This window comes from Arachis hypogaea, chromosome 19 (genome assembly GCF_003086295.3).
Source record: "Arachis hypogaea cultivar Tifrunner chromosome 19, arahy.Tifrunner.gnm2.J5K5, whole genome shotgun sequence".
NCBI lineage: Eukaryota > Viridiplantae > Streptophyta > Magnoliopsida > Fabales > Fabaceae > Arachis > Arachis hypogaea.
The window spans coordinates 136260640-136287737 of NC_092054.1; the positions used below are offsets into that span (position 1 = coordinate 136260640).

At 36.3% G+C, this 27098-nt stretch overlaps 1 protein-coding gene and 1 long non-coding RNA gene across 8 annotated transcripts in view; one reads left to right on the forward strand and one right to left on the reverse strand.

The window, feature by feature from the left end:
* On the reverse strand, positions 1-15909 carry LOC140181765 (uncharacterized). The gene is made up of 2 exons (XR_011876961.1): positions 15715-15909; positions 1-314 (listed from the first exon to the last, which is right to left on the reverse strand). It is a non-coding gene; the product is annotated as an uncharacterized lncRNA (long non-coding RNA).
* Positions 15094-27098, forward strand: part of LOC112776086 (polycomb group protein EMBRYONIC FLOWER 2) — a 13901-nt gene continuing 1896 nt past the window's right edge. For 2 of the 7 annotated variants that reach the window (XM_072226624.1, XM_072226622.1), the window contains exons 1-14: positions 15094-15901; positions 16405-16544; positions 16652-16830; positions 17126-17158; positions 17375-17406; positions 17968-18020; positions 18124-18177; positions 18269-18328; positions 18881-18927; positions 19012-19136; positions 24883-25045; positions 25625-25673; positions 26099-26182; positions 26990-27069. In XM_072226624.1, the coding sequence (XP_072082725.1) occupies positions 15766-15901; positions 16405-16544; positions 16652-16830; positions 17126-17158; positions 17375-17406; positions 17968-18020; positions 18124-18177; positions 18269-18328; positions 18881-18927; positions 19012-19136; positions 24883-25045; positions 25625-25673; positions 26099-26182; positions 26990-27069 (1235 nt within the window). In that variant the 5' untranslated portion in view covers positions 15094-15765. Of the gene's footprint in view, positions 16018-16238; positions 16298-16404; positions 16545-16651; positions 16831-17125; positions 17159-17374; positions 17407-17967; positions 18021-18123; positions 18178-18268; positions 18329-18880; positions 18928-19011; positions 19137-24882; positions 25046-25624; positions 25674-26098; positions 26183-26989; positions 27070-27098 lie in introns of those variants that run through there. The other 5 variants (XM_072226625.1, XM_072226623.1, XM_072226628.1 and 2 more) reach the window with 4 other exon arrangements.

Genomic DNA, 27098 nt, shown 5'->3' on the forward strand with positions numbered 1-27098 from the left:
TAGAGTTCATATATATATATATATAAAGTGAGAATAGAGGGTCAAGAATACAGAATATCAAGCTCCTAACTCAACCTGCGAAGCTAAGGCTGGCCGGAGAATATTTACATACAAAATATACAATCCCATAACCCAAAATACATGTTTAAAACCCTAGTTCTCCATAAACCTCTAAGAGGTGCAACAATAAAGCATATATATACATGAGGAAAGTCTATACATATATATAACAAAAGATCAAAAGTAAAATCTCAAAATGAATCCACTTCGCTGCAGAAACTCCAGACCCTAGCGAGGTGCCTCTCGACTTGCATCTGAAAAGCAACAATATCGTATGGGATGAGAACCAGGGGTTCTCAGTATGGTAAAGGTGCCACGTACATAAGATATAAGGTCCTGGGAATGCCAGAGGCATTCCTAGAATGCCGACTCTCAGATTATAAAACTTAAAGGACTAAAATAGAAACCATAAGTCAAGGTGGTTTTCTAACAATTCCTAACTTAACCAAGTCTTAAGCCTAACTAAATCCCTAACTTCTCTGCCCTTCCTCCGTTCTTCTAACTCCGATGAAATTACAAAGACAAACAAATAGACAATGGCAAACACAGGTAGAATACAAATAATACAGATAGCAAGTATAACAATTAGCATATTAAAATCATTTAGGCAATCCCAATTAATGCACAAGCAAGCAATTCAAACAATATGCATATGATGTATGCCTACCCTATGGCTGCTGATATCAACTGTCGGTTATATAGCTATCCCGACATATCCTGGTAGCTAACCGTGGACAGTCCTTCTGTACGCGCATCCCCAAGCTCAAAAATAAACCATGGGACGGAACCCAAGCTGACATGGGGGAGACAACACCCCAAGCTCAATAATATTTCATGGGAAGAATCCCAAGCTGACATGGGGCTGACTTTGGAGAGACAACACCCCAAACTCAATAATATTCCATATATGCATGCCTATGGGGGAGCCCGGGGAGTTAAAATGCCCGGTCACATCTTACGTACAGGGGGTCAATGAATGTCTCAATAATAATTCAATCATGTCTCATAAATATCATTTTCATTCTCAACAATAATTCATAGCTCATCTCATCATTCTCAATTAATTAACATCATCAAATGTCTCACACATCATTCTCAGTGTTACTTTACTCTCTTAATTGCCTCATATACCACTTTCATCATCTTTATCAATCAAATACCATCTTCTCTAACCACATATTACCTTTTAAAAATCTTTCTTCATTTTCAAGTTACCACCATTTTCTAGCTTCATCCTATTACTAGGCTTACTAACAAGATCTAGGGCCAAAGAAATTAAAATAGAGGTTTAGAAGTTCGAAATTTAGCTTTAAAACACAAAACCTTGATTTGCTGAAACAAGGGCCACACATACGCATGGGCGTGCAGCTTGGCCCATTTCGCGTACGCATAGAACTGTCTACGTACGCATGTACGCTGGACAGAAACGACCCTTCACAAATGAAGGGTATGTGTACGCATGCAAGGAGGTTTTGTCAAATATTTGGCTAAGTCTGAAAGTCTGCAGATTTTAGTTTTGAACTCCAAACTTCCGACACGCATAACTTGTTCGTTTTAAAACATTTTTCATCCATTCTTCAAACGGCATAAACTTCACGGATCCAATTTTCATATGAAATGAGTTTGAAAGAACTTAGGGGTCCGGAAGCCAAGTTATGGATCGCCGATGTTCGGCCAAAAATAGGATTTTTCACAAAATCTTCAAACCTCTATTTTCATAAAAACATAACTCAATTCCAACATTTCTATACTCATAATAGCACCAAAACATACCATTTACAGCACTACAACCCCATATTCTACCACAAACAATCATACCTCAAGTTTGCATACATTTCCTTCCAACATTTTCAATCATAACATAGAAATCATTATCCTTCACATAACCATAACCAACATTCTTATTTACCCCCATCAAAGTCCTCATTATCAACTCTACATACCATGTCAACTAAATTACCAATCCATCTCCAAAACTCCTAATTTTCACTACATCATCAACTACCAACCATAAGCAACAATCATCAACTCCTTATCATACTAATTCAACATCCTTCATAAACTTTACTAAGCATTTAACACAAACATACAATTCCAACCTATCCTATGGTCATCTAGCTAAGTTTTTACAAGACATTATATATTAAATACGAGAAACCTAAACCATACCTTGGCCGATTCTCTAATAAACTTAGAACACCTCAAGTGTTCCCCGAAACACAAGCTATCAACCACCGCCCCACACCAATGAATCCTAGCTTCCATAATTGATCCAAAGCTTCAATTTCACAAGTTTGACCTCCAATTTGATTTTTCACCAACAACATTCAATCTAAACTACATATATCACTATAATTAATCCCTAAACTCAAAATCTCACAATTTCACAAGAGGGTTAGGGTTCTTACCTTGCCTATAGCTCAAGTGAGTCAAACCCAACAAAACCCACAAGCTAATTCGAACCTAAACACCAAAATTAAGCAAGATTCAACATGGATACACATTGAATTTCGAAATTGGGAAGGAGAGAATCTAAAACTGGGAAGTGAATTCCATACCTAATTAATGACTGGGCTTTGTAGAGCTTGACACTGCGGTCGCGTGGCCACAAACGGTGCGACAATCAAAACTCTAAATCAAAAGTTATCAAGAATTGAAGTTTGGAAGGTGAGGGTTTGTGTTTTGGAAGCTCTCCCCCTTCTCCTCAAGTTTCCAGTGTGAAATGCTAATGGAGGAAGAGAGAGTGTGCTGAGTCATTAAGTGTGAGTGGAATGGGTTGGGCCTTGGGCCCAATAGGGCCCGATTCAACCGGTTTGGCCCCTTCAGCCAAATCTTGGACCAAATTCTTTAAAATTAGTGTTAAAAGTCTTATTTTAATTAGCTCTATCTTATTAAACTATAAAATTCATATCCTTAATTTTTTTCTAATAATTATTAATTTATTAGCTAATTACTTATTAATTTTACGGGTTTTACAACAACAGCCCTAAAATTATCAAAATAACCCCAGCTGGGCTGTTCTTCATGGCCGAACCACAATTCACAAGCAACAACACTAATTCAACAAAATTTCAACATAAAACTCAATCAAACTCAACAATAATCAATCAAACCAATATTTACTTATAAAATTCACATTTAATTATTATAAAATTACCAAACCTACCTCCGTATGAAATCAAAACAACGGAAGCTCCGGAGAAGCTTTTTGACCGAGCAGCTGAAGAAGAAACGTCATAAATTGTCTGTGCCTCCTAGAACTCCAATTGGCCAAACTCAAGGGGAAGGGGAGCTATGTCACCATCAACTTCTACCGAACAAAAGAAACGTCAACGTAAAGAAGAAGAAGATACGAACACTTTTATTGGATTAGATTTTTTATTGGAGTTACGAATATCAAGAAATCGAACTCAGAAGGGTTGAGGTTCCATGATTTTCTTTCTTTCTCTCTCACGGCCATTCTTTCTTTTTTATTTCTTATTGGTTCGTTTCCAAGAGATAATGAAGGATAATGATGATGATTAATTAAGGTAGTGATGAGTTGTCAAAGAATGGGGTTGGGTGTCGCGTTATAAGGCTGCTGAGTCAGCGATTCAAGTTATAAATATCTTAAACGGATAATTATAAAAGCTGGATATATTAAAACACAAGTAATAATATATATGAGTTACTAATATAAATGACATTAGCAACATAACAATAAAAGATATACGATGAAGCATTAGCAAAGCTACGTTCACCGAGAAGTACAATATTTACTCATATCGGCGGATATTGAACTCGATAATAATATTATTAACTAAACTTTATTTTAAATTAAAAAATATCAATTACTTAAATTAATATATATATATATATATATATATATAATTTTCATTATTTATAACTTAATAAAATTATGGTTTTAATTATGTAAAATATTTTATCATAATAAAAATATGAGACTTGCTACACATACAAGACTTTTTGGCATACAAGTCTATACAAGTCAGCCAAAGTCCGACAAAAACAACTCTCAATTTAAAGAGCGTGTAAACACGCGCTTCCTCAACTTTGAATAGCGCGAAATGAGAAACGGTTCTTCTTCAACGTTTGTATTCCATGTTCTTCCTCCTACTCCTTCTCCTTCTCCTTCTTCTCCTTCTTCTTTGCATTCCTCCTCATTTTTCTTCGCATTCCTTCTTCTTCTTCTTCTTCGCGTTTTCATCCTCATCGTGGTTCTTTTTATTGTTGTTATTGTTGCTGCATTTTTTTTCTCCTCCTCTTTCTATTATTTTGCAACATTATGTATTTTTTTATTCTTTGCTTGATTTTCTCTCCCAAGAAGAATTATAAAAAAAACGAAATAAGAAGATGAGGAAGAAGAAGCAGTAGAAGATGAGAAGGAAGAGGAAGAGTTTTAAATTATACAGAACTTATCAGAATAAAAATACACCTAAATATCTTCGTGTTACACCTAAATATCTTCATGTTACACCCAAATTTGCTACAAATACAGAAAAATGTTTCCTCTAATGCTGCATTTTTTTCTTCTTTTTTTTCCTTATTTCTTTCTTTCTTTTAGTTAAATGAATGTAAGTTCATCCTCTTCCAAGTAATTTTGCAGCATTATGTATTTTTTCTTCTTCTTTATTTGATTTTTTGTTTTTATTCTTGTTAAGAGAGTAAAACAAAAAGAAACTTGAGAATGTAAAACAAAAAAAAAAAGATGAATAAGAAAAAAAAGAAGATGGTAATGATGATAAAAAAAAGAAGAAGAAGAAGCAATAGAAGATGAGGAAGAGGAAGAGGAAGAATTTTGAATAGTGCAGAAATTATCAGAACAAAAATAAACCCAAAATTCTTAAAATATACTCAAATATCTTCATATTACACCCAAATATTTTTGTGTTATACCCAAATTTGCTGCAAATACAAAAAAATATTTCCTCTAATGCTGCATTTTTTTCTTCTTCTTTTTTTCCTTATTTCTTTCTTTCTTTTAGTTAAATGAATGTAAGTTCATCCTCTTCTAAGTAATTTTGCAGCATTATGTGTTTCTTCTTCTTCTTTGTTTGATTCTTTTGTTTTTATTCTTGTTAAGAGAGTAAAACAAGAAGAAACTTGAGAAGGTAAAACAAAAAGAAGAAGAAGATGGTGATGATGATAAAAAAAGCAGTAGAAGATGAGTAGGAGAAAGAGGAAGAGTTTTGAATTATGCAGAACTTATCAGAACAAAAATACACCTAAAATTCTTAAAATACACCAAAATATCTCCGTGTTACACTCAAATTTGCTGCAAATACAGAAAAATGTTTCCTCTAATACTACATTTTTTTCTTCTGAATTGAACCAAACCTCAACCACTTGATTGGATTTAAAACAATAAAAGGAGGTGAAGAAATTCCAATGAAAAAAGAAGGAGAAAGAGGAGGAGGAGGTGGTGGTGTTAATGACGACGATAACGAAAAAGAAAAATAACGAAGAAGAAGTAGAAGAAGAACATGCAGTAAGGGCACGAAGCGCGTGAATATAAATGACTTGTAAAGACTTATATGGGAAAAACGCTTGTATGTGGAGAATAATTCTAAAAATATATATAAGAATCTGAATTTAATTGAACTCAAATAGTTATAAAATTTAGTTACTTATAATAAAATAATTTCTAAAATAAGGAACTCCAATTTATGAAATGAATTATAGCTTATTTATATTTTCAAAATTGTGGATCGTTACATGATATACATTAATATTGTAATTTTTTGTATTCTTTAAAATTATAGAAAGAACTAAAATTTGAGGATTTGATTTTTATATCTAAGATTTTTTAATTCAGTTTTGCTAGAGAATCAACTAGGGAGGAAGACAACTCCAATCAACTAGTTAAAAAACAGGTTTGTTACAAAAAAAAATTCTTTATTAGCCTAATTTTTTGAATTTTAAAATAAAAAATAAAAGAAGTTGCCTTCATTGGCTTATGTTTTAGTTGACTCTCTAGACCTTTTTTTAATTTTTATAAAATAGAAATTACAGGATATGATTTATGTACTCTAAAGCAAACGAAGTTAACACTCCAGTCATCTATAATTTTGAAAAATGCAATTGTCACTCCAATATGAAAAATAAAAAGTGACTATCCAAAGGAGGAGAAGAAAAAATAAAAAAATTCAACGATGATGAGGAGAAAATATGCGAAAAAAGAAGTACATAATTCGCGACAGATATTGTGTGATTTTTTTTAATTTTGGCCAATTTGGTTAAAAAAACCGTTGGATGTGTGGCGTAATTGTTTTTAAAATATAAAATAAAGGAAAGAAAAAACCACCGCAGCTGACACATGTAAGAGGTAAAAAAGCGTAGTTTCCGTTTCCCCTTATGTTCATCAACGTTCCTCACTTCTCCCTCCGTCTGGTAACCGGCTCTCTGTCTCTCTCTCTCTCTCTCTCATCGGAAGTTGAGCTCATCCCGCCATCATAAGCCTGTCTTGCTATCTTCGCCATCACGACAATGTCACCATCATTAGGTATTGTCTTCGCTGCTCACTGTTTTTTCTCCTTCCATTAAATGCATTGACTCTAGAAAATTCATCGTGTTCTTGTTCAGTGTAATAATACTAATAATAAGTTAATAACAATAATAACGATACTTAGTTAGCTTTTAAGTGTTGTTTTGAGCATAACACTCTCATGGACAAATGGGAATCATGTTTTTTCTCCTCCCATTAAATGTGTTGACTCTAGAAAATTCAACGTGTTCTTTTTCAGTGTAATAATACTAATAATAAGTTAATAACAATAATAACGATACTTAGTTAGCTTTTAAGTGTTGTTTTGAGAATAACACTCTCATGGACAAATGGGAATCATTATATTACTATCTTCCAAAAAGTCCACAAGTCTTTTTAGGTGTTCTTAACTAAATAACTCCATCTCCATGCGAATTGAGGAAGGAATATGAAAATGGGCGAACGTCCAATTTGGGTCACTCACCGTCGGATTTTCGATGAGCTGAACTACTTTGTTTTTATTCTGTTTTGTTGACTAGGCCTAGGATAAAGTAGAACTTGATATAGGCTTCATGTTAGATGGCATATGTATTTATTTCTTTTTGTTTAACAATATATACATATATAACAATGTAAGCAATTACAATTTCATACGTTATTTAATTTTACAGACTTTAGTTATCATGATGTAAAGTAAACACATGAGAGTTTACGATTTGGATTTATGTTGAACTCCTGGTGAACTTTCCTGAACTCAAGTTTAATAACTTTGGATTTTGGATTTTGGATTTATGCCGACCTCCTCATGATATTGTGTACATTTAAGAATGTTGTGATTGGCTTAACGGTGAAGCTCTTTTAGTTATGGTGAATTTGCAGCAAGCATTGTGACTAAATGAAATTATATTGCAACTTTTTTGTACTGATTGTAAACATTTCATTTATGGTTATCGTTGAGGTTGTCAATTTGTTTACTCATTATTATATATCTAAATGTTTGGCAAATCAATGTTACATAAAAGTTGTGTTTGCCAAATCAATGATATGCAAAAGTTGTTGACAGTTGTTATTTGTTAATGGTTGCTCCTTCTTAAATATGCTCTAGTTGCTAGTCCCTGACTTCCCTCATTTTAGTAATTGGTTTCTATTCCCCATGTCTTGTTTCAATTGCAGGTCTCCTTATATCTCAAGCAAGTTTACCACATAACGGTATTGGTTTCGTAAAATTTTCCTAGAATTATTAGAATGAATGATCATGATTTGCCTACTGTGGGTAATTTGAACAATATGATAAATTGTCGGTTTGCGATAACTCAATATAAATAGTTTTCTTAATTGTATATAAAGTTTAAGTTGATTTACTTGCCATATAGACACTAACTAATGGGTCCCTATATTATGTCACTTTGAATTCCATAGCATACCTTTTCATGGCAAACTATTTTATTTTATTTTATTTTACTTTTTTGATACACAAATGGGTGAAAGACCCAGAAACACTAAAAAACTAGCACTTCAACACTCTAGAAAAATTAGTTCCAGAAACATCAGCAAGGATGTGAGGGATAAGAGAAGGAATGAGGGCTTTCAAAGAAGCCGATCCCAGTTTCGTGAAATTCCCCTTGTCTAGTTAGAGTATCAGTGCAAGAGTTTGCCTCCCTGAAGATGTGATCGACGGCTGTATCACCGATTTCTGCTAGAAGCTTCTTGATGGAGTTAATGAGAGAGTAACTGATGTGATGAACGACGTCCTGCTTTTGGATTAAGTCATTGGCACATTTGGAGTCTCCTTCTACCATTAGCTTAGTGATTGGTAGCTCCTTGCCAAATTCAATCCAACATAAAATTCCCATAACTCAGTGATAAACCCCAATTTTGTGGTTTATCTTGTGTTTAATTTGGGGAATTTTATCAACTTTTCTCACATTTATTCAATGAAATAGCATGGTTTTGTAATTCTCCCTAAATTTGTGCTTAAGTATGAAAACATACTTTTTAGGCCTTAAAATAGCTAAATTTAATTCACTTTAATTCCATTCGATGCCTTGATATGTTTGTTAAGTGATTTCAAATTTAGGAGGCAAATATTGGATTGAAGGGATGAAGGAAAAGCATGCAAAGTGGGAGAACTCATGAACAAATGAAGGAATCGCAAAGCTGTCAAGACTAACATCTTCCTACTAAATCGATGATAACTTGAGCTACAGAGGTCCAAATGAGGCGGTTCTAGTTGCGTTGGAAAGCTAACATCCGGGGCTTCAAAATGATATAAAATTTTCCATAGTTTCCTGGCGTCTAGAGATGCGTACGCGTGCATCACGTGTACGCATGGGTGGATCAGCGTGACTCACTAAAGGCAAATCGTGGCCAGCGATTTCTAGCTCATTTTGGGCCCAATCCAACTCATTTCTGATGCTATTGAACCCAAGGATTGAAGGAGGAATGAACCAAGTAGCCATAGTTTAGTTTCATCATGTTTTAGAGTAGAATTTTAGAGAGAAAGGCTCTCTCATCTCTCTAGATTTAGGATAGAAATTAGGGTGAAGTTAGGTTAATCTCTCTCAAATTTCTCTTTCAATTCTTGTTTTGATTTCAATTCTCTTTATATTTTAGTGTTCTATTGTCTTAATCTTCTTAGTCTCTCTTGTTAATTTCTTATGTTGCTCTCTTTTATGTTAATGAACAATTGTTGGATCTTGATTTCTTTTAATGCAATTCTATGTTTCCATGTTCTTTTATGTTTACCTTCATTGCTATTGTTGATTTCTTGCTTATGATAGTTGTGGATTTTGTTAATTCTTGCATTTTGTGATATTTACTTTTATTGCACTCTAGGTGTTTGATAAAATGTTTTCTCTAGTTTTTGAGTAGTTTTCTTGACTCTTGGCCTAGGCTAAGGGAATTAATTGATCTTGAGTCATTGGGTCTCATTGAATTGGTGATTTGAGAATCCTTAATGGTCAATTTGATAACCATTGCTACTAGCCTACTACTAAGTCAATTAGTGGCTAGGATAGGACTTATGGATTGATGTTGATCAAGCCATTTGACATACTTCAAGTATAGAAGTACACTTAATGAGCTTGGTTCCTCATAATTGTCAATATATGGTTTGTAGACAAGGATGGTGATCTCAATTCCCCATGTCTTAGCCAAGAGTTCTTTTCCATCCTTTTATTAATTCTTGTAATTTACTTTCTTGTCATTTATATTTTCTTGTCAATTACCAAACCGAACCCCTTACCCTCTTCATAGCCAATAATTGAACATTTCATTGCAATTCCTTGTGAGACGACCCGAGGTTCAAATACTTCGGTTAATTCTTATTGGGATTTGTACTTATGACAACCAATAAATTTGTATGTGAGGATTCTTTGTTGGCTTAAAACTATACTTGCAACGAGATTTCATTTGTGAAATTCTAAACCATACAAGAAACCGAACATCACTCAGCCATAGTGATGGTACAACACCCAATCTTCATGTTAAATCCTATGGTAGGTCTTCCAAGAGCGTCCCTTAGCAAGCCTCCACAGTCTCCTCTGGCTGGGTTGGATGACAAATCCATCATCGTTGAGTTTCATCCAACCCTCCTCCAGCAGAAACCATCGAATCCCCTCTTCCCTGGTAATGCATGATACACCTGCCTTTCTTATCTTGTAGATTTGCTCATGAAGAGGGTATCTTATTATCAATAACTCATTCCAATGCATGTACTCTTGTGCATAATAATTGATTGGCGTTTTTCTTCCCGACTGAACATTATACATGCATCACATGTAAGTATTTGTTTTGGTCATATAGTTATGTGAATTCTTATGCTTTTTTTGTGTAAGTCGGACAATACATGTTATCTTTTGCTTGAACTTGGAAAATTTAAACTTCACTTTGTATGATTTTTGAGTTGGCTTTGGTATATTTTAATAGAATAATAAACTTCCAATAATTTTGGTTTGAGTTTAATTTAGGTGAGAACAATGTTCTCCACATATATAGAGAATTCTTGATTCAACTAATGACTCGTTTTTCTTCTCAGAACCAACTATGGATAATCAATTTCTTTTGCTCCTTGTCTGGTTGGAGTCCTATGGTGGCCTCTCTCTTACATTGGCATACATTTAGGAGGTAATCCTCAAGCTTTATGCTTTTGGGATCTAGTGACTTATAATGATATTGATAAAAAAAATTAATCAAATAAAAGTACAGGCATGGTAAACATCATTCTTAATGAATTTAATATATATGAAGTTTGAAATAACATACACAATGAATGACTTATTTGCATTTAAAAGAGAATTTTATCATATTTATCGTGTCATGTTATTCTACTTGAATGAAATTGGTTTAATTGGAAACAATATAATATTTCTCTTACACGTGAGTTAGATCATAATCTTATTTTATTACATTTTTTAATAATTTAATAAGTCCTTATCTCAACCATATCGAATATGAGGCTATATATATCGAGAGTTCTCGATTTCATCGCCGCAACTCACAAACCCTAGTCCTCAAGTGTCACACAAAATCAACTTGAAATCCTTTTGAATACTACGGAGATTTTTAGTGATTGAATCATATCAGGTAATTCTACTTTCTACATCCTAGTGATGATTAAAATTGTATCCTTTGCAGTTCATTCCTTAGAAGATTGGGATTTCGTATCGTTTATGTGAAAAAAATGATAATTATCGTATCCTAAACTTTTGTTCAGTAGTAATAAACCATAGAAAACATTCAATTTCAAATAGGATAGATGACTTTATGGATAATAAATTTGCTAGTTAAATATTTGTTCTATTTTCCTTAATTATAGAAGAGGAGTATATAACTTATTACACGATTTTGATGATATCTTGCAGTAGTTTCAGTTGCAGGTTTGTCGTTTGAGAAAGTTTCGCAAATTAAAAGGTTCAGATAAGTGTTATATATATCTGATACTTCTCTAACGATGCCAGGCTTTCCTACTACAACTTGTGAAACATCGTATGTTCTCTTATGACCATCTTTGATGTTCTCTTGGTTGTTTCTTGTTCTCGAGAAACAAATGTAGTTTTCTTTTCAGAAAAGTGGTGCAGCTTAGTCAATGTTTATATCTGTCAATCTGTGCAAATATTTCAGAAACATAAATCAAATATGCTATCTAGACGCTCAAGGGGATTTATCTATTGAAGAGGAGCTTTCTGCAGAAGAGAGTTTTGCAGTTTATTGCAAGCCTGTAGAATTCTACAACATTCTTCGGCGACGTGCTTTACGAAATGTACTGCATATGATTGGTTAAAATTATCTGTTATTGATAGTTATATTGTGACTATTCATATTTTTTCATGGAATATATTACATGAGCATAGGGTGTATTTTATTCTAAGTAACATTATTGTTTCTGTTCCTATTGTTTTAGAAGGATTTCTTGTACTTTCTGTTTACTTGCCTTGTCACTTGCTTACCTCTACTTGCTTATTTCATTCTCTTCTTATTAAATTATTTCTTGTTTTGTGAAAAAAATTGAAAAAATATCATGTTGGGTTCCTCATGTTATGTTGATGTGTGACAATGACATTGCATGTTTTATTCTAACAATATACTTTTCTATTTTGTAGCCTACATTTCTTCAGAGATGTTTGGACTATAAGATAGAGGCCAGGCAAAAAAAGAGGCAAGAGTTACCAAAGATAATCTTCCTTCTCCTACTTGCACCATTTCTTTCACAATTTATGTCATTTCATGCCACATGCCTACAGGGTGGATGTGCTACATTCACTTTAAAGTTTAAATAAAAATATTTGCGAAGCTTAGGAGCCATTTATTGGTTTTGGGTGGTTATAAATTTGATCATTTGAACTTGTTTTTATTTAATAAGAACCGGCGAATATTCATGTTTGTCAGTCTATGATCACCATTTAGCTGCAAGTCAACATCAGAACATAACCTTGTCCAATCTATACAAAGATCTAAAATCCAATGTTGGTTAAACTCCAAACGTCACAATTCGTGACCAAGCCTAATGTAAAATGGGATGAAGATTGTCCAACCGTATCTAACTAGTGCTTGCAAACATATGACATGCTTCCTAAGAGTAACTAATAATCTTTTCTAGTATAAGATTCTGTTTAAAGATCAATGAGATATACATTATGTACATGTTGTGATACCATTTTTAACCTTTATATTCAGCTGTGGATATGTACCCGTTGATACATTTGATTGACTATGACGTAGTTTGTAAAGGTTTCATTTAAGGCATAATTTTGCTCTTTTTTCTCTCCTAATTTTTCTTTCATTTTACCTATGTAAAGTATCTTATCTGTGATACTAATGAATTATATTTCAATGATTAGGATACAATTGACAGCTTTGTTGGGTGATATAGATCAAACTCAAGCTTTATTTCCCTTGTATATTTGTCTAGCAAGGGTGGTTTCTAAAGATGAGGATGCCAAGGTAGGAATTGCGCATGTTATTATGAGCTAATTAATATTACTCATGCCAATTGGGTTCTTACTACATATATTTTATCTAATAAATGTTTCTGATTCTTGATGTTTTAACTACAAAAACAAAGAAGTATTCTGCTTTATATCGCATTGGTCGGGTTTTCATCTTTCAAGATCCTTCTGAAGTTGATGTTGATACTCAACAAAAAGCAAACTTTTTGCTCCCTGACATTCATAGACTAGCTCTGACAGCTAAATCCGGGTCACTTGTTCTCTTGTTTTTCACCGCCGGTATGCATGTATTTGCGTAATCCTGTACACACACATGACACATGCAATATAATATAATATCATTCTTGCTAAATTCTTTTTTACTTGCAGTGGAGAACCCAAATTTCCCATCCGGGGTCAATGTAAGCCTGGTGCCTTTAGCTCCGAATTCATCTAAATGTGAGATATGCTTTTATTGCTTATATATGAAATGTAAAATTTGGCTGCAAATGACCATATTGTTGTTACCTTGCTATTAGTTGAACTAAGGTTGCGAGAATCGGACCGGTCAATAAACCAGTAAAGTCATTAGTTTAATAATGATTTACTGGTTCGACCGAGGTTCAACCAATTTAATTAAATATTAAATAAAATTATTAAAACACTTATATATAATTTTAAATATATAAATTCAATAAATGGTTTTGGTGCTTCCGAATTTGGTTTTGGTGGTGCCATCAAATAATTGTGGAAGCAACGTTCCAATGTGGTGGACGAGAAGCTTCAAGAGTTCGACGACATCTTTAGGATTGCGGGGCTACAATGGAGACGGCGATACCAACGGATACAGAGAGAGAGAGAGCTCGGCGATGATAACGAAGCAGGGCTGCGGTGGCTGCATGGCTGCAGTGGATGTGGTGCCTGTGGGGGCTGCGGGGCTGCAGTGGTTGCAGGCTGCGGTGGCTGCAGTGGCTGTAGGTTCTTTGTTCTTTCAATTTCAAACTTTCACTTCAGTTTCAAAGAAGAGAGAAGGGAGAGGAGCGGGAGTAGGAGTGGGAGTGTGGGACTGGGTTGCATTGTGGATTTAGGGTTTTCCTTTTTTTTTTTTAAAAGGTGAAAACGGCGCCATTTTGGAATGGTTTACCGAACTGGAAATCCTTTAATAAACCGGCCGGTTCTATCGGTTTATCAGTTAGCTGTCGATTTGACCAGTTCTGTAACTGATTTTTTGTCAGGAGATTCATGAGGCTAATCGATTGGTGACTGGTTTCCGATTAGCCCAATTATACCGGTCAGTCTGGTTCAATTTTCAGAACTATATTTGTTGAACCACATGTACACATGAACACATGTTCACACACACGATGACACTCTTCGATCCCGATTGAATAATAACCTGCTCAATTAAGTGCTTAAAAATTTACTTTGAGGCTTGATGTGTGTAAGAGATCATAAGCAATTCATATATGTTGCAACTAAAAGCATAAGCTTTTATTTTGGTTCTTAAAAAGAATAGTATCATAATTCTGCAGTGTGCAAATGAAATGATTTGTAACTAATGCTTTATTAAAGATTAAAAGACTGAATAGATTATTTTATAGAGTTTCTCTTCTAGATATGTCGAGAGACTATTCACCTTTGCTATATTGATTATATATTTTCCTTCTTTTTACCCTCCTAACTCTTATGTAATTAGATTTTCTGTGATTTTATTTTAGAAAAGAAGCTGATGTTTCAAGGTCTAGTATGTAGTAACAGGTCTCCCCCCGTGTTGATTTTAATGAAATGGGTAATTTTAGGGGTGTGCATAGACCGGGTGAAACCGGATTTGATGTGATCCAAATCCGACCTGAAATATATACCGAGCCTATTTATTAGACTCGAACTCGGCCCTAGACCCGATGAAACCTATACACTTTTGGGCCACGATTATACTGGGTAAAAACCGGGTCGTTAACATTACATTACCTTGATACCTTCTTATAAGCTAGCATGTGAAAATATCCAAATTTCCAAGACTCCAACCATTATTTGACATGGTAAAATTCACTTAGAAAAATATAACAAGAACCAACTCTTCTCTAAAATTAAAGCATAACCATAATCAATATTAATATTATCTAATAACTCCAAATATTTAAATCAATATAAATAATACAATATTATGCATTAGTCTAAAATCTTATGCATTTTAAACATAAAACATTAACTTATAGTCTTATAATAATTAATAACACAAAATATTAAGGTTTACAATACTTAAATTCCATATAAAAATAGCCATCATCCATCACTAATAATACAAAATATTAATTGTGTATGATGACCGGGCCACCGGGTCAATTTCGGGTGACCCAAGCCATGATTCGGTCCCGATCCGAAATAATGACCGAGTCTATTTTTGAGACCCTTACCCGGCCCTAGACCCGGTGAAATCACACCAAAATAGTCCCTAAAGTATTCGAGACCGGGCCGGATTTTCGGGTCGAGCCAAGCCATGCACACCCCTAGGTAATTTCTATGGTTCTGAGAACTGGACTGAACTGGTAATTTGATCAGGTTAAACTAGAAACTGGCTTCCGGTGTGGTTGACATACATAACCTGTCTGCCACAAACCGGTAAAATACCTTTTGAATCGATAAAAAACCGGCAAACCAATTGAACCATTTCCAGTTTGGCCGGTCTAGTAGGTTTTTCGGAAAAAGAAATTGCAGAGCCATAGAGTTAGAGAGTAGAGACTCTACCTCCAAACTAGGGTCTCCATTTCTGCTCTTCCTCTTCTCTTCTATTCGTTGATGTTTAGTGCTTCATCATTGCTGCAACTTTGTGAGCGTCGTGCGGTTTCTTCAATCATCTTCCTTCTGCCAGTTAGCCAGTTCGAGCTCCTTTCCAAAGGTGCCGATGCGAGGAGGACAGAGAAGACCTTTACAAGTGAGAATAATGAAAAAAAAGACCCTTGAGGGGTGAATAATGGAATTTGGGAGAAAGAGACAGATGCCATTGAGATGGGAAGAGAAGTTATGGAAAAAATATTAGAGATTATTAGGGTAAATTTTGGTTACAATGTAAAATTGGATTGTGATTCTAAAGCCTAAAAAATTTGTCAAATTAGTTTGTTGCTAAAGGCCAAAAAATATTATAATCATTGTTATTTTTTTATTTGGGAAAATGTTAGCATCTTTTGATTATAAATAGTAATGATAATTAATTATTTTTATAATAATTGAATAATTTGTATTATATAAATATATATTTTTATAAATAAAATATCTTTCTTATTTAACCCAATTCAAGCGCAGTTGAACCATTAAACCAGCTATATGACAGGTTCATTTCGAGTTTTAGAACCTTGGTAGTTTCACTAATTTGTGAACTTAATCACTCTTCAGTGCTAGAATTCATCTTTTCATTTCATTTCATTCTGTGCTTGATAGCAAGAGATGCAAACTACTGCTTATGTGGGAAGGTATCTCTCGAAAAAGAATTTCAGTCCTGGGATGAATCTTCAAATTTAAGATTGGGACTTCAAGCTGAGGCTGTGTCAACTGTTGATCTTCATCCTTGTATACTGAAGGTAATTAATATTGTCTTCATTGTTCTTTCTTTAGCGATAATTTCAAACATTTTTCTCCATTCCAAATAAGATAGATGTGCCACCTTATAAATTTCTTTATGCTGCAGTATGGTGCTCGAGATAAGGAGCAAAACATCTCAGTTCAAGCACCAAATAATTTTGAGAATGGGTTTCCAAAGAGTACATCAACGCAATTGCAAATTAAAATGTATGCCCAACAGATTGGGGCAAAGGAAAAATCTTCCCATGATACAAACATAACTGCACTTGCATCGCGTATGACCCGGTAGTTACCATTTTCTCATAATATTTCTTTTGCAATGAATAATTTGGGGTAGGAGGGGTTCATTTTGTTTTTGTTGATTTAGGGTTTAGGACTTAGGGTTTACCTGCTAAATGCAAAGTAGATATTTTAATTGGTAATGTGAAGTAGTGTAGTTTCCAAACCAATCTTTTAATATGAAAGCTTTTCTTCTCTAAATTTAGATGTATTTTCGTCTTATTTGGCTTGAATTATCATGTACTTCATATTAAATAAATGTGGTCTTCATTCTAACTTCTTCTCAACTTGTATGATTCAGGTTGAAGGAGGGAAACCTGAAATTTAATTTCAGGTATTACATTTTATTTTCTTTATGATAGTATCTCTGGTTCTTTTATGGGGATTATATTGACTGTCTATTAATGGGTGCAAATACGCAGTGGTACTGAAAACCTCATTTGTTCTTATGTTTTCTGCATCTCTTGCATATTTCATGTTACTTGCTTTTAGAAGAAATGTCGAAATTTTGCTACTTATTATTCTTCTGTTTTATCAAATTATATTACAGGTATTACTATGATAAGTTGCAGAGAACTGAAGGTAATATAATGCTTCTTTAATGTTCTTTTGGGGTTTTTTTTATATTTTGGTGTTTTGGGGGGGGGGGGGGGGGTTAACAATCAGTGTAGTTTGATCCATGTAGCTGACTAAACATTTATGGTTGTGTAGTATAGTTGTTTGTGGGTTAGTTCGTAATTAATATAGTGACTTTTGCATTTGATCTCTACAAAGTTTTTGGTTTAGTTTCAATCCACATATTTTCAAAATGTTGTGTTTCGATGTCTATTCTGTTAGTGTAGTTATTGAGTGGTAATATTTATAAGAAGCAAAAGTAAATTGTTAACATTTATATTCACCAAACAAAAAATATGAAGGACCAGAATTTAGTACAATAGTGTTTGAAACGAAACATGTTAAAATCATTGGGATCAAATCAAACTAAAGGTTTGGAAGAGATCGAAACCGAAATTGACCATATTTTCAGCAACCAAAAAAATATCTAAGCTTAGATTTCTTATTTTACATTGTTATCTCTTTCCTTGATAATATCAATGCATCCTGGCAATCAGATTATATGGTAACAGAAAGTTTTAATTACAGTCACCGAGGATTTCTCCTGTCCATTATGTTTGGTTAGATGTGCAAGCTACAAGGTTAGCACTGCTTTTGAGTTCTCACTGATAATTTAAACATTTAATTTTTAATGTGATAATTATAAACTTATTTTTTAATTTTTCTGACATGTTCTGTTTGTAGGGTATAAAATATCACATGCTTGCATCACATGATCTTTTCAACTATGAATTTTTGGTCAGTCTTCTTCAGATCTCTGGCAAACTTTACATTCTTTGAGGCTTGAGCTGTATTAAACTGTTAGTTTCAATTATAAATCATTTTGCAGGCATGGGAGGACTGTCCGACAATAAACATATCTGCGAAAACTGATAACTGGAAATCTGAGGTCTGAACAGTTTGATGTCAAGTTCTTTTTTTCAAATTTAAGTTTGTCTAGTTTTATTATATTTTTTCTTACAACAGAATTGAATGTAATGTGTGATGCCTCTTTAGTGTTCAGATCCGGCTTATTTTTGTCAGATTCACATTTGCAATTTTCACCCGGTATAATTTTGGGTTGGGTTTAGGATGACCCACCGCTAAAGTTATATACTTCTTTAAAGTATACCTTTTATTAAAATTAGTGATAAGTTGTTAGACTTTTATACTTCAACTATTACTTTTTTTATTACATTATGCTATTTTTGTATTGAATCTTTTATTTTGGTATAAGTATTGTCTAATATCTAGTGGATTTCATCTCTATCTTTTAAGATTTCATTACTTTGCTATATATAATGTCTAAAATTATACATGTTGGTTGTTTTACCCTTTAGAGAAGATGAGGTTCCTAGAAACATGCAAGTTAAGCATGACAAAACTATCCGAGCTTTTATAGCATGAGTTCATTTGAAATTATTTGTTCACTTTAATAACTTGTTAATTAATTTCCGTCCAGATTTTTGCAAAAATTGTTGATCCCAAGTTGCGCGCTATTAACTTTTGGTAAGCTATTCTCGTTTTTGCACTGGTCTGAGATTTACTTGGCTACAGATACGTTCATATAGATGCATTTAAAACCTATTTCAGTGCCAAACCATTTAAGCGCATACGGCCAGAGGATGAACCTTCTAAAAGAGCAAAGGATGCAGCTCCACTTGCCTTACGATACGAAATTCCAACTGGAGAGGGTGATCTTTTGGAGAAAGCTGATGGTATGTATTACAACTATTTCAAGCATTTTAATAAGTGATGTTGATAGAGGGACGCCTACTACTAACGGGTTTGGGCTGTGTTACAAAAGGAGAGGTGGTAAGTAACGGTTAAGTGACAGTTTTAGGAGTTGTTGGCATGTTCCAGCTGGCTGATAGGTTGTTAGACTCTATTACTTACTGTCTATAAATAGTTAGGTTATAGTTAGTTTAGTTTTATGCGTATTTTCTGTTATGAATTCTGTTAGAAACTGGAGAGAATCCCTCTCCCTGAGTTGGTAGTTCCAACTGTGTAGAACCTTCTAGGGAGTGCTAATTGACCATCCGGGTGCAACAATGAAGCTTACCAGTTCTGCTATTGCTGGTTCTATCAACTGGTATCTGAGCTTGAGGATCCCGACGCTGAATGGTGCAATCGAGATCGAGGAAAATGGAGACACGATTTGACACAATCGAGTCGTGCATGGAGGAGATGTTCCGATCAATGCAGGAGATGCTGTAGCGCTTCGATTCCAGAATGGATTCGTTCAAAAATCGCGCGCCTAATCGGGACGAGCGTGGTTCACCGGGATCGCACCTGGCCGCAGGCTCGTCGGCCAGAAACCGCAGCGCACCGGAGCAATGCCGGAAGTTGGAACTTTCGATCTTCCGCGGTGATGACGCAGTGGTCTGGATTGAACGTATGGAGGAATGGCTCACGGTCGCCACCTTTGCGATGGAAGGAAGGGCGTTCGCGTGGTTCAGGTGGTGGGAGGCGACGGCGCCGGTGCTTCAGTGGCAGTTCCTCAGTGTGGCGCTGCTACGGTATTTTCAACCGGAACGGCTGCAGAGTCTGTATCAAACGCTACCGAAGCTGAAACAGACGAACTCGGTCCGGGACTACATTGGTCAGTTCGTGCTTCATACGCGGCCTCTCCGCTAAATTACACCGGAACTGCTGATGGACCTCTTCTTGAACGGGCTGAAATTGGAAGTGGGTGAAGAATGTAAATTGTTTTCATACCAGTCAGTGGATGAGTTGATGGAACTGGTACAGAGGGTAGAAAACCGCAATGCTGCCTTGCGAGGAGTATCCGGACGTAGTAAACCACCGTCTTCCAAGTTCGTCGTTGCCAATTCAACTGCCACCAAAGCTGTGCATCCTGCTACAGCGTCCAACTCTGCAGCAAGCAAGGGCGCGGATTGAGACATCTCAGCAACGAGGAGTATAGGGTGAAGCGCGCCAGGGGGGAATGCTTCCTCTATGATGAACCGTACACCGAGGATCACGTTTGCACGAATAGGGAGTTCGAGCTTTTGATCATGGAGCCAGACTTTGAAGCAGATTGGTTATAGCATGAGGCAGTTCCGGAAACAGGGTAGCAGGGACAATTGGAACTCAAATTCATGAGCTTGAGTGGACATCACAAGTCAATCAAAGCCTGGGCAGAGATAAATGGCCGCCGTGTATGTGTTCTCATAGATTGTAGAGCTTCGGACAACTTCGCGACACCGGAAATCGTCACCGAGTTGGGCCTAAGGATTGGCAACACCCAAGTTCCAGGTCAGGGTAGCGGACAGCAGCAATAAAGGGGGACAAGGAAGGTGTTTGTGTTTATCTCTCGAATTCAAGGAATTGACGATCAAGGAAGACTTCTTCATTTTCCCAACTGACGAAGCCGAGTTTGTCTTGGGGCTGGCGTGGCTAGATAAGTTGGGAGACGTCATCACAAACTTCAAAAAATCACGCCTTCGATTTCGGAATGGGGACAACATGGTTACTTTGTAGGGGGGACCCGGAGCTGTGCTATGGAGGCATGCACCTTCAATCTGCAGTTTTGTCCATTCAAGAAGGAGGAGAGGGATTTATGGTCCAGCTGTGGCCCATGACTTTGCAAGCTGCCGCTGTATCGCAGGTGCCACAGGTGATACAATCGGTGTTAGCTTCTAATGCTAAGGTGTTTCAGACATTACCAGGGCTGCCACCGCACTATCACCATGATCATGCCATTCCATTGAGAGAATGAGCTTCAGCCCCGAATATAAGACCTTATCGTTACCTGCACCATCAGAAATCAGTGATTGAACAAATGGTGAGAGAAATGCTGGCCTCATGGATAATTCGGCCAAGCTCCAGCCCTTATGCTATCCCGATATTGTTGGTGAAGAAAAAGGATGGCAGCTGGAGATTGTGTCGATTATAGGGCGTTAAATGGTATTACGGTGCCAGATAAATTTCCTATCCCCATCATTGATGAGCTACTCGATGAATTGGCCGGAGCTATAGTTTTCTCTAAGCTGGATTTAAAATCTGGGTACCACCAAATTCAGATGAGGGATCAAGACATCCACAAGACCGCCTTCCGCACTCATGAGGGCCATTATGAGTTTCTAGTCATGCCCTTTAGCTTGACAACGCCCCTAGCTCCTTCCAAGACTTGATGAATGTCATTCTTAAGTCTCTATTACGGAAATTCATCTTGTTTTTGAATGATATTCTCATCTATAGTCATGATATGGCGAGCCATGCCCTTTGCCTCCAACAAGTTTTCCAGATTTTATTGGAGAACTAGTTGGTGTTGAATGAGAAGAAATACACATTCGCAGTGAGCTTGATAGAATACTTAGGTCACATCGTCTCGGCACAAGGGGTCTCGACTAATCCTAACAAAACCACAGCGATGCTAGAGTGGCCGGTGCCTATGGACCAGCGGGCTTTATGGGAATTCGTGGGCCTTACCGGATATTATAGGCGTTTTGTGCAAGGATATGGGGTTATCACCAGGTCGTTGACGGAGTTGACAAAGCGAAATGCATTTGAACAGAATGACAAGGCCCAAGAAGCTTTTGAGAGATTGAAGAAGCTAATGGCAGACCTACCGACTCTAGGGTTGCGTTTGTTTACAGAGACAGGACACTGAGATAGGGATACCAGACACAAAATCGTATTTGACAGAGGAGACATGGACAGAGACATTGCGTCCAGAGACACTGAATTAGTGTATTTTGTGTCCATTTTGATAGGAAGGACACAGAAACACTATCAAGGACACGACTTATTTTTCATTTTTTCTTTTATTATTTTTGTTAATTTTTCATAATTATATTTTTCATTATTATATTTTTCGTCTCAAATTTTTTGAATGGAAAAAAATGAGAATAAATTGGATTTTCATAATTTGTTCTAGTTTATTACCAAATAAAATACAAAAACACAAAATTGTGTCTCTGTCTTTTATGTCTTATTTTAAGTGTCTTGTCTTGTCCTATTCTCAGAAATAAACGTAGCCTAGCAGTTCCGGATTTCAATCAAGACTTTGTGTTGGAAACTGACGCATCGAGTGAGGGGTTGGGTGTGGCGCTGTCTCAGCAGGGCAAACCAATAGCATTCCTAAGCCAAGCACTATCTCCAAGGGCCCGGCAAAAATCTGCATTGAGAGGGAGTTGATGGCCATTGTCTTCGCTGTCCAAAAGTGGCAGCATCACTTGTTGGGTCGCCAATTTATTGTTCTCACAGATCAGTGAAGTCTGAAATTCCTCACAGACCAGCAACTCATGGACCTAGCTTACTTGAAGTGGACTACTAAATTGTTAGGCTTGGATTTTGAGATCCGATACCGGCCAGGCCTTGAGAATAAGGCGGCAGATGCATTGTCACGACAAATGATGGCAAGGGCAATCTCAGTAGTGCATATGAACCTTTGGGAAACGGTGGAAGAGGAGGTGGCTCTCGACCAAGAGCTACAAAAGATCGTGGTCGCCCTGTAGCAGGGGTTGGATGACTATCCGGGGTGTTTCTTACACAAGGTAGGCTGTTTTATCAAGGGAGAGCAGTTTTGACTGCAAATTCTTCTCAGATCTCACTTTTGCTGGCTGAGTCCCATGATAGTGGGGTAGGAGGACATTCAGGCTTCTTTCGAACCTATAAGCAGTTGGCAGCAGCTGTTCATTGGCGCGGCACGAGGCAAAGGATCAGGGATTATGTTGCGGGTTGCCACACTTGCCAGCAAAACAAGTATGCCGAGATGAAACCGGCAGGGCTGTTGTAGCCCCTACCAGCTCCGGAAAGAGTTTGGGAGCATGTTACAATGGATTTTGCGGCAGCATTGCCAAAATCCAAAAGCATGGATACTATCCTGGTAGTGGTCGAACGGTTAACTAAATACACTCACTTCATCCCCCTAGCTCATCCGTTTTCAGCCAAGGAGGTGGCACTAACCTTTATTAAGGAGGTGGTTAAACTACACGGGTTTCCCAAGTCAATCATATCGGATAGGGATAGGGTGTTCATGAGTAAGTTTTGGTCCGAACTATTCCAAGCTACTGGGACAAAATTGAAGTACAGCACGGCATTTCATCCGCAAACCGATGGCCAAACCGAAGTGGTGAATCGCTGTTTGGAGACTTATTTGCGGTGCTTTGTGGGTGGCTACCCGAGGAAATGGTTGGAGTGGTTACCATGGGCTGAGTTTTGGTTTAATACCTCCTACAATGCCTCAGCCCAGACAACACCATTTCAAGCACTTTATGGTGTGCCAGCACCTGTTCTTTTCCGTGGAGAGACTTTTCCATCGCATGTTGAGGAGGTGGCAGCATTGACTGCAGCCAGGGATGCTGTTTTGGCAGAGCTGATTGGTGCAGGCTCAGCAGCGGATGAAACAAGCAGCAGATGGGCATCGAAGGGATGTGGAGTTCAAGCCTGATGAGTGGGTTTATTTGAAAGTGCAACCTTGTCAGATGCGGACACTAGCGCGGAAGGTCAATGAAAGATGAGCCCTCGTTACTATGGACCGTTTAGTGATTGAGAAGATAGGGGCGGTGGCATACAGGTTAGCCATGCCTCAAGGGTACAGACTTCACCCGGTCTTCCACGTTAGCAAGCTGAAAAAGGCCGTCCCACACCGCAGCAGCAGGTGTAGACGCTTCCACCGGGGCTGGCTGAGGATGGTGAACTGGTGATGCATCCGTCTCGAATCGTGGCATCGCGAACCACAGAGGACGGGGTTTTGGAGTATTTGGTGCGCTTGGTGAGCATCTCTCCTTGTGAGGACAGCTGGGAGCGAGCAGCGACGTTGCGGGCTACCTTTCCGGAGTTTCACCCTGAGAACAAGGTGGTTGTCCAAGGGGGAGTATTGATAGAGAGACGCCTACTACTATCAGGTTTGGGATGTGTTACAAAAGGAGAGGTAAGTAGCGGTTAAGTGACAGTTTTAGGAGTTGTTGGCATGTTCCAGTTGGCTGATAGGTTGTTAGACTCTATTACTCACTGCCTATAAATAGCTAGGTTATAGTTAGTTTAGTTTATGTGTATTTTCTGTTATGAATTCTGTTAGAAACTGGAGAGAATCCCTCTCCCTGAGTTGGTAGTTCCAACTGTGTAGAACCTTCTAAGGAGTGCTAATTGGCCATCCCTGTGCAGCAATAAAGCTTACCCGTTCTACTATTGCTGGTTCTATCAGATGCACACAATGTTAATTAGCCAAGAAAATCTGACAGTTAATTCAAAATTTTTTATAATTCATAGATGGTTGTTACATAAGTCAAAGTGATCAGAACAACTAGTCATAATTTATTTGATTACAACTTAAAGTTGAAAACTCCCGTCTTTGTTTTTCCCCTTTAGAAATGCTTGTTAACTTATTTCATATGGGCTTTGATAACTTTTTTCCAAATAATCTTGCTGATAAAAAGGGAAAAGGGTAACATATCTTATGGGATATTTATGGTAGCATCAGTGTTGTAGTGTGATGAATGTGTCATGAAATTCTAGACATCGCAGGGATTTCAACCGCAATTGTACCATTTCAACCTGATCAAGACTGTGTCCCACCGGAACCACTGACAGATGAAAATGCTCTTTTGAATCATGCTGTGTTACCGGATGCCATAACACGGAAGTCTACAATTCAGCGTTATAACATTGACCCACAAATGTATGTTCTTTGGCATATGAAAATACATATATGAGCTCTTACATTTTGGGATATTGTTAGATGCCTAATTATATTGCGAAACCACTTGGTTGTATAAATCAATTAATAAATTAAGCTAGTGCTCAAGTTGAGCTAGATATCTTCATTTGCAATTAAAGGCATTGCTAATTTGTAGGAGCTAATTGTATGTGGATTTTGATTATTTATTTGGGTTTTGTTTACTTTTGATTTGTTCATGTTATTTGCAATGTTTTTATGCCTGAACTTCATTTTCCACTCTATTTCCAAGTTCAAAATTACTGTCTTAATATTTTCTGTTACAGTCAGGAACCAAAATGTGTGTTTTTTATTTGAAGGACAAATATAATACTATCAGAAGTTTTCAGGGATTGAGATGTAGGTTTTCTCAATATTTACTAAGAGGGAATAAAACTGATCTGCCTAAATGATATTTGGACTGGTATATAGGAAGCGTTGAAATAAGTTGTCATGTCATTCTCTACATGTGATCATAAATCTTTTTTCCTGTAAATTACTTGATGTACGCAGCTCTGACATAGTTCTTCGAAAACGTTTCAGCCTTTCCCAGTTGAGCAAGCGAAAATTCTATCACTCTCGCATATACCAGGTAATAAGTGGTTGCCATTTATTTGTTTACTGTTCTGCACTTCAGTTTCCTTGACATACCACATATAAATCATCCTGAAAAACCACGATCTGAGTACAATAAGAGGCCTATACCCTGTATCTTCCTGTGGAAATTGTTCTATTTGTTGCAATTGGTTGGATAATAAATGTGATTTTAGATCATCGGTTCGATAATGTTGGGGATGCGAATAGAAATTTTTTACCAAAAGTATGTTTTTGTCCATCAAATGGAAAGTTCTTAATAGAGTATGCTAGCAATTCTATATTTTAGAAAAATCTCCCTCTCTCTCTCTCTCTCTCAAAAGAAATCAAAATATGTAATTACATGCCCTTTAATGGTTTATTATGTCGGACAAATATTTTCCTCATTTCCATTTTCATTCATTTATTTATTTGTTCTTCAAGCCAATGGAACTTGAAGAAGTTCTATCAGAAGGAGATAGTGAGGATGAAGTTGATGATGAAGTTGCTGATTTTGAAGAGCTAAGGGTATGCATGATTATATATATGATCCTTGTTTTAAAATTTATAATCTTTTTTACCTTTTTAAATGTAACACTTGTGATACAAGAATGGTCTGGTAAAGCTTTTGGGTAAAACTTGGATGGCCCTGTGGCTATGAGGCTCAGTAGTTCTTTGTTACTTTTATTATTAACTTCTTGAAAGACTAGTGTCTCAAAGGGAGAAAGAAAGAACAGAGAAAAGCTGTAGGGAAATATTTTGCCGTTTACCCAAAAACCTTCTACTTAATAGTGTTTACATGTTAGCGATGTGACTAATTACTTAACCCATAAGAGTCTCCTAATTACTTTATATGCCGTTTCTTAACAAATTGTTGTTTGGATTTACATCGACTGCACTTAAAGGATAAAATATGCTTTTTTGTCCCTGAATTTTTCGAGAAGTTTTAAAATTACCCTAACGTTTCAATTTTGTTCCTCTAGTTTCAAATATGTTTCAATTATACCCTTCGGGGTTAAGAGACATATTTGAAACAATAGGGACACAATTGAAACAAATTAAACGTTGATATTTTTGAAACTTTTCGAAAACTTCAGGAACAAAAAGAATATACTTTACCAACACTTAAATTGGATGGTTTAATCGAATTTTAGACCTTGTTAGGAGAGCTTAATTACCATTTGTGATTCTAATATGACAATTAAATTTCTGCTTGATCATTGTATAGGTTTAGTTTGAGGCTTTGGGATGTGAATATGAAATCTATTGCACCTTTTAGTATTTCTTCATACTTTACGTTTTGAGGATTCATTGAAACATTTTGATACCTTGCAGAGGCTTGGTAATTTTGACAATGTGACCAATGCTGAGAAGAAATTCATGCATATGTGGAACTCGTTTATTCGAAAGCAACGGTAAGTTCTTTTCATTTTGACTCTATTCG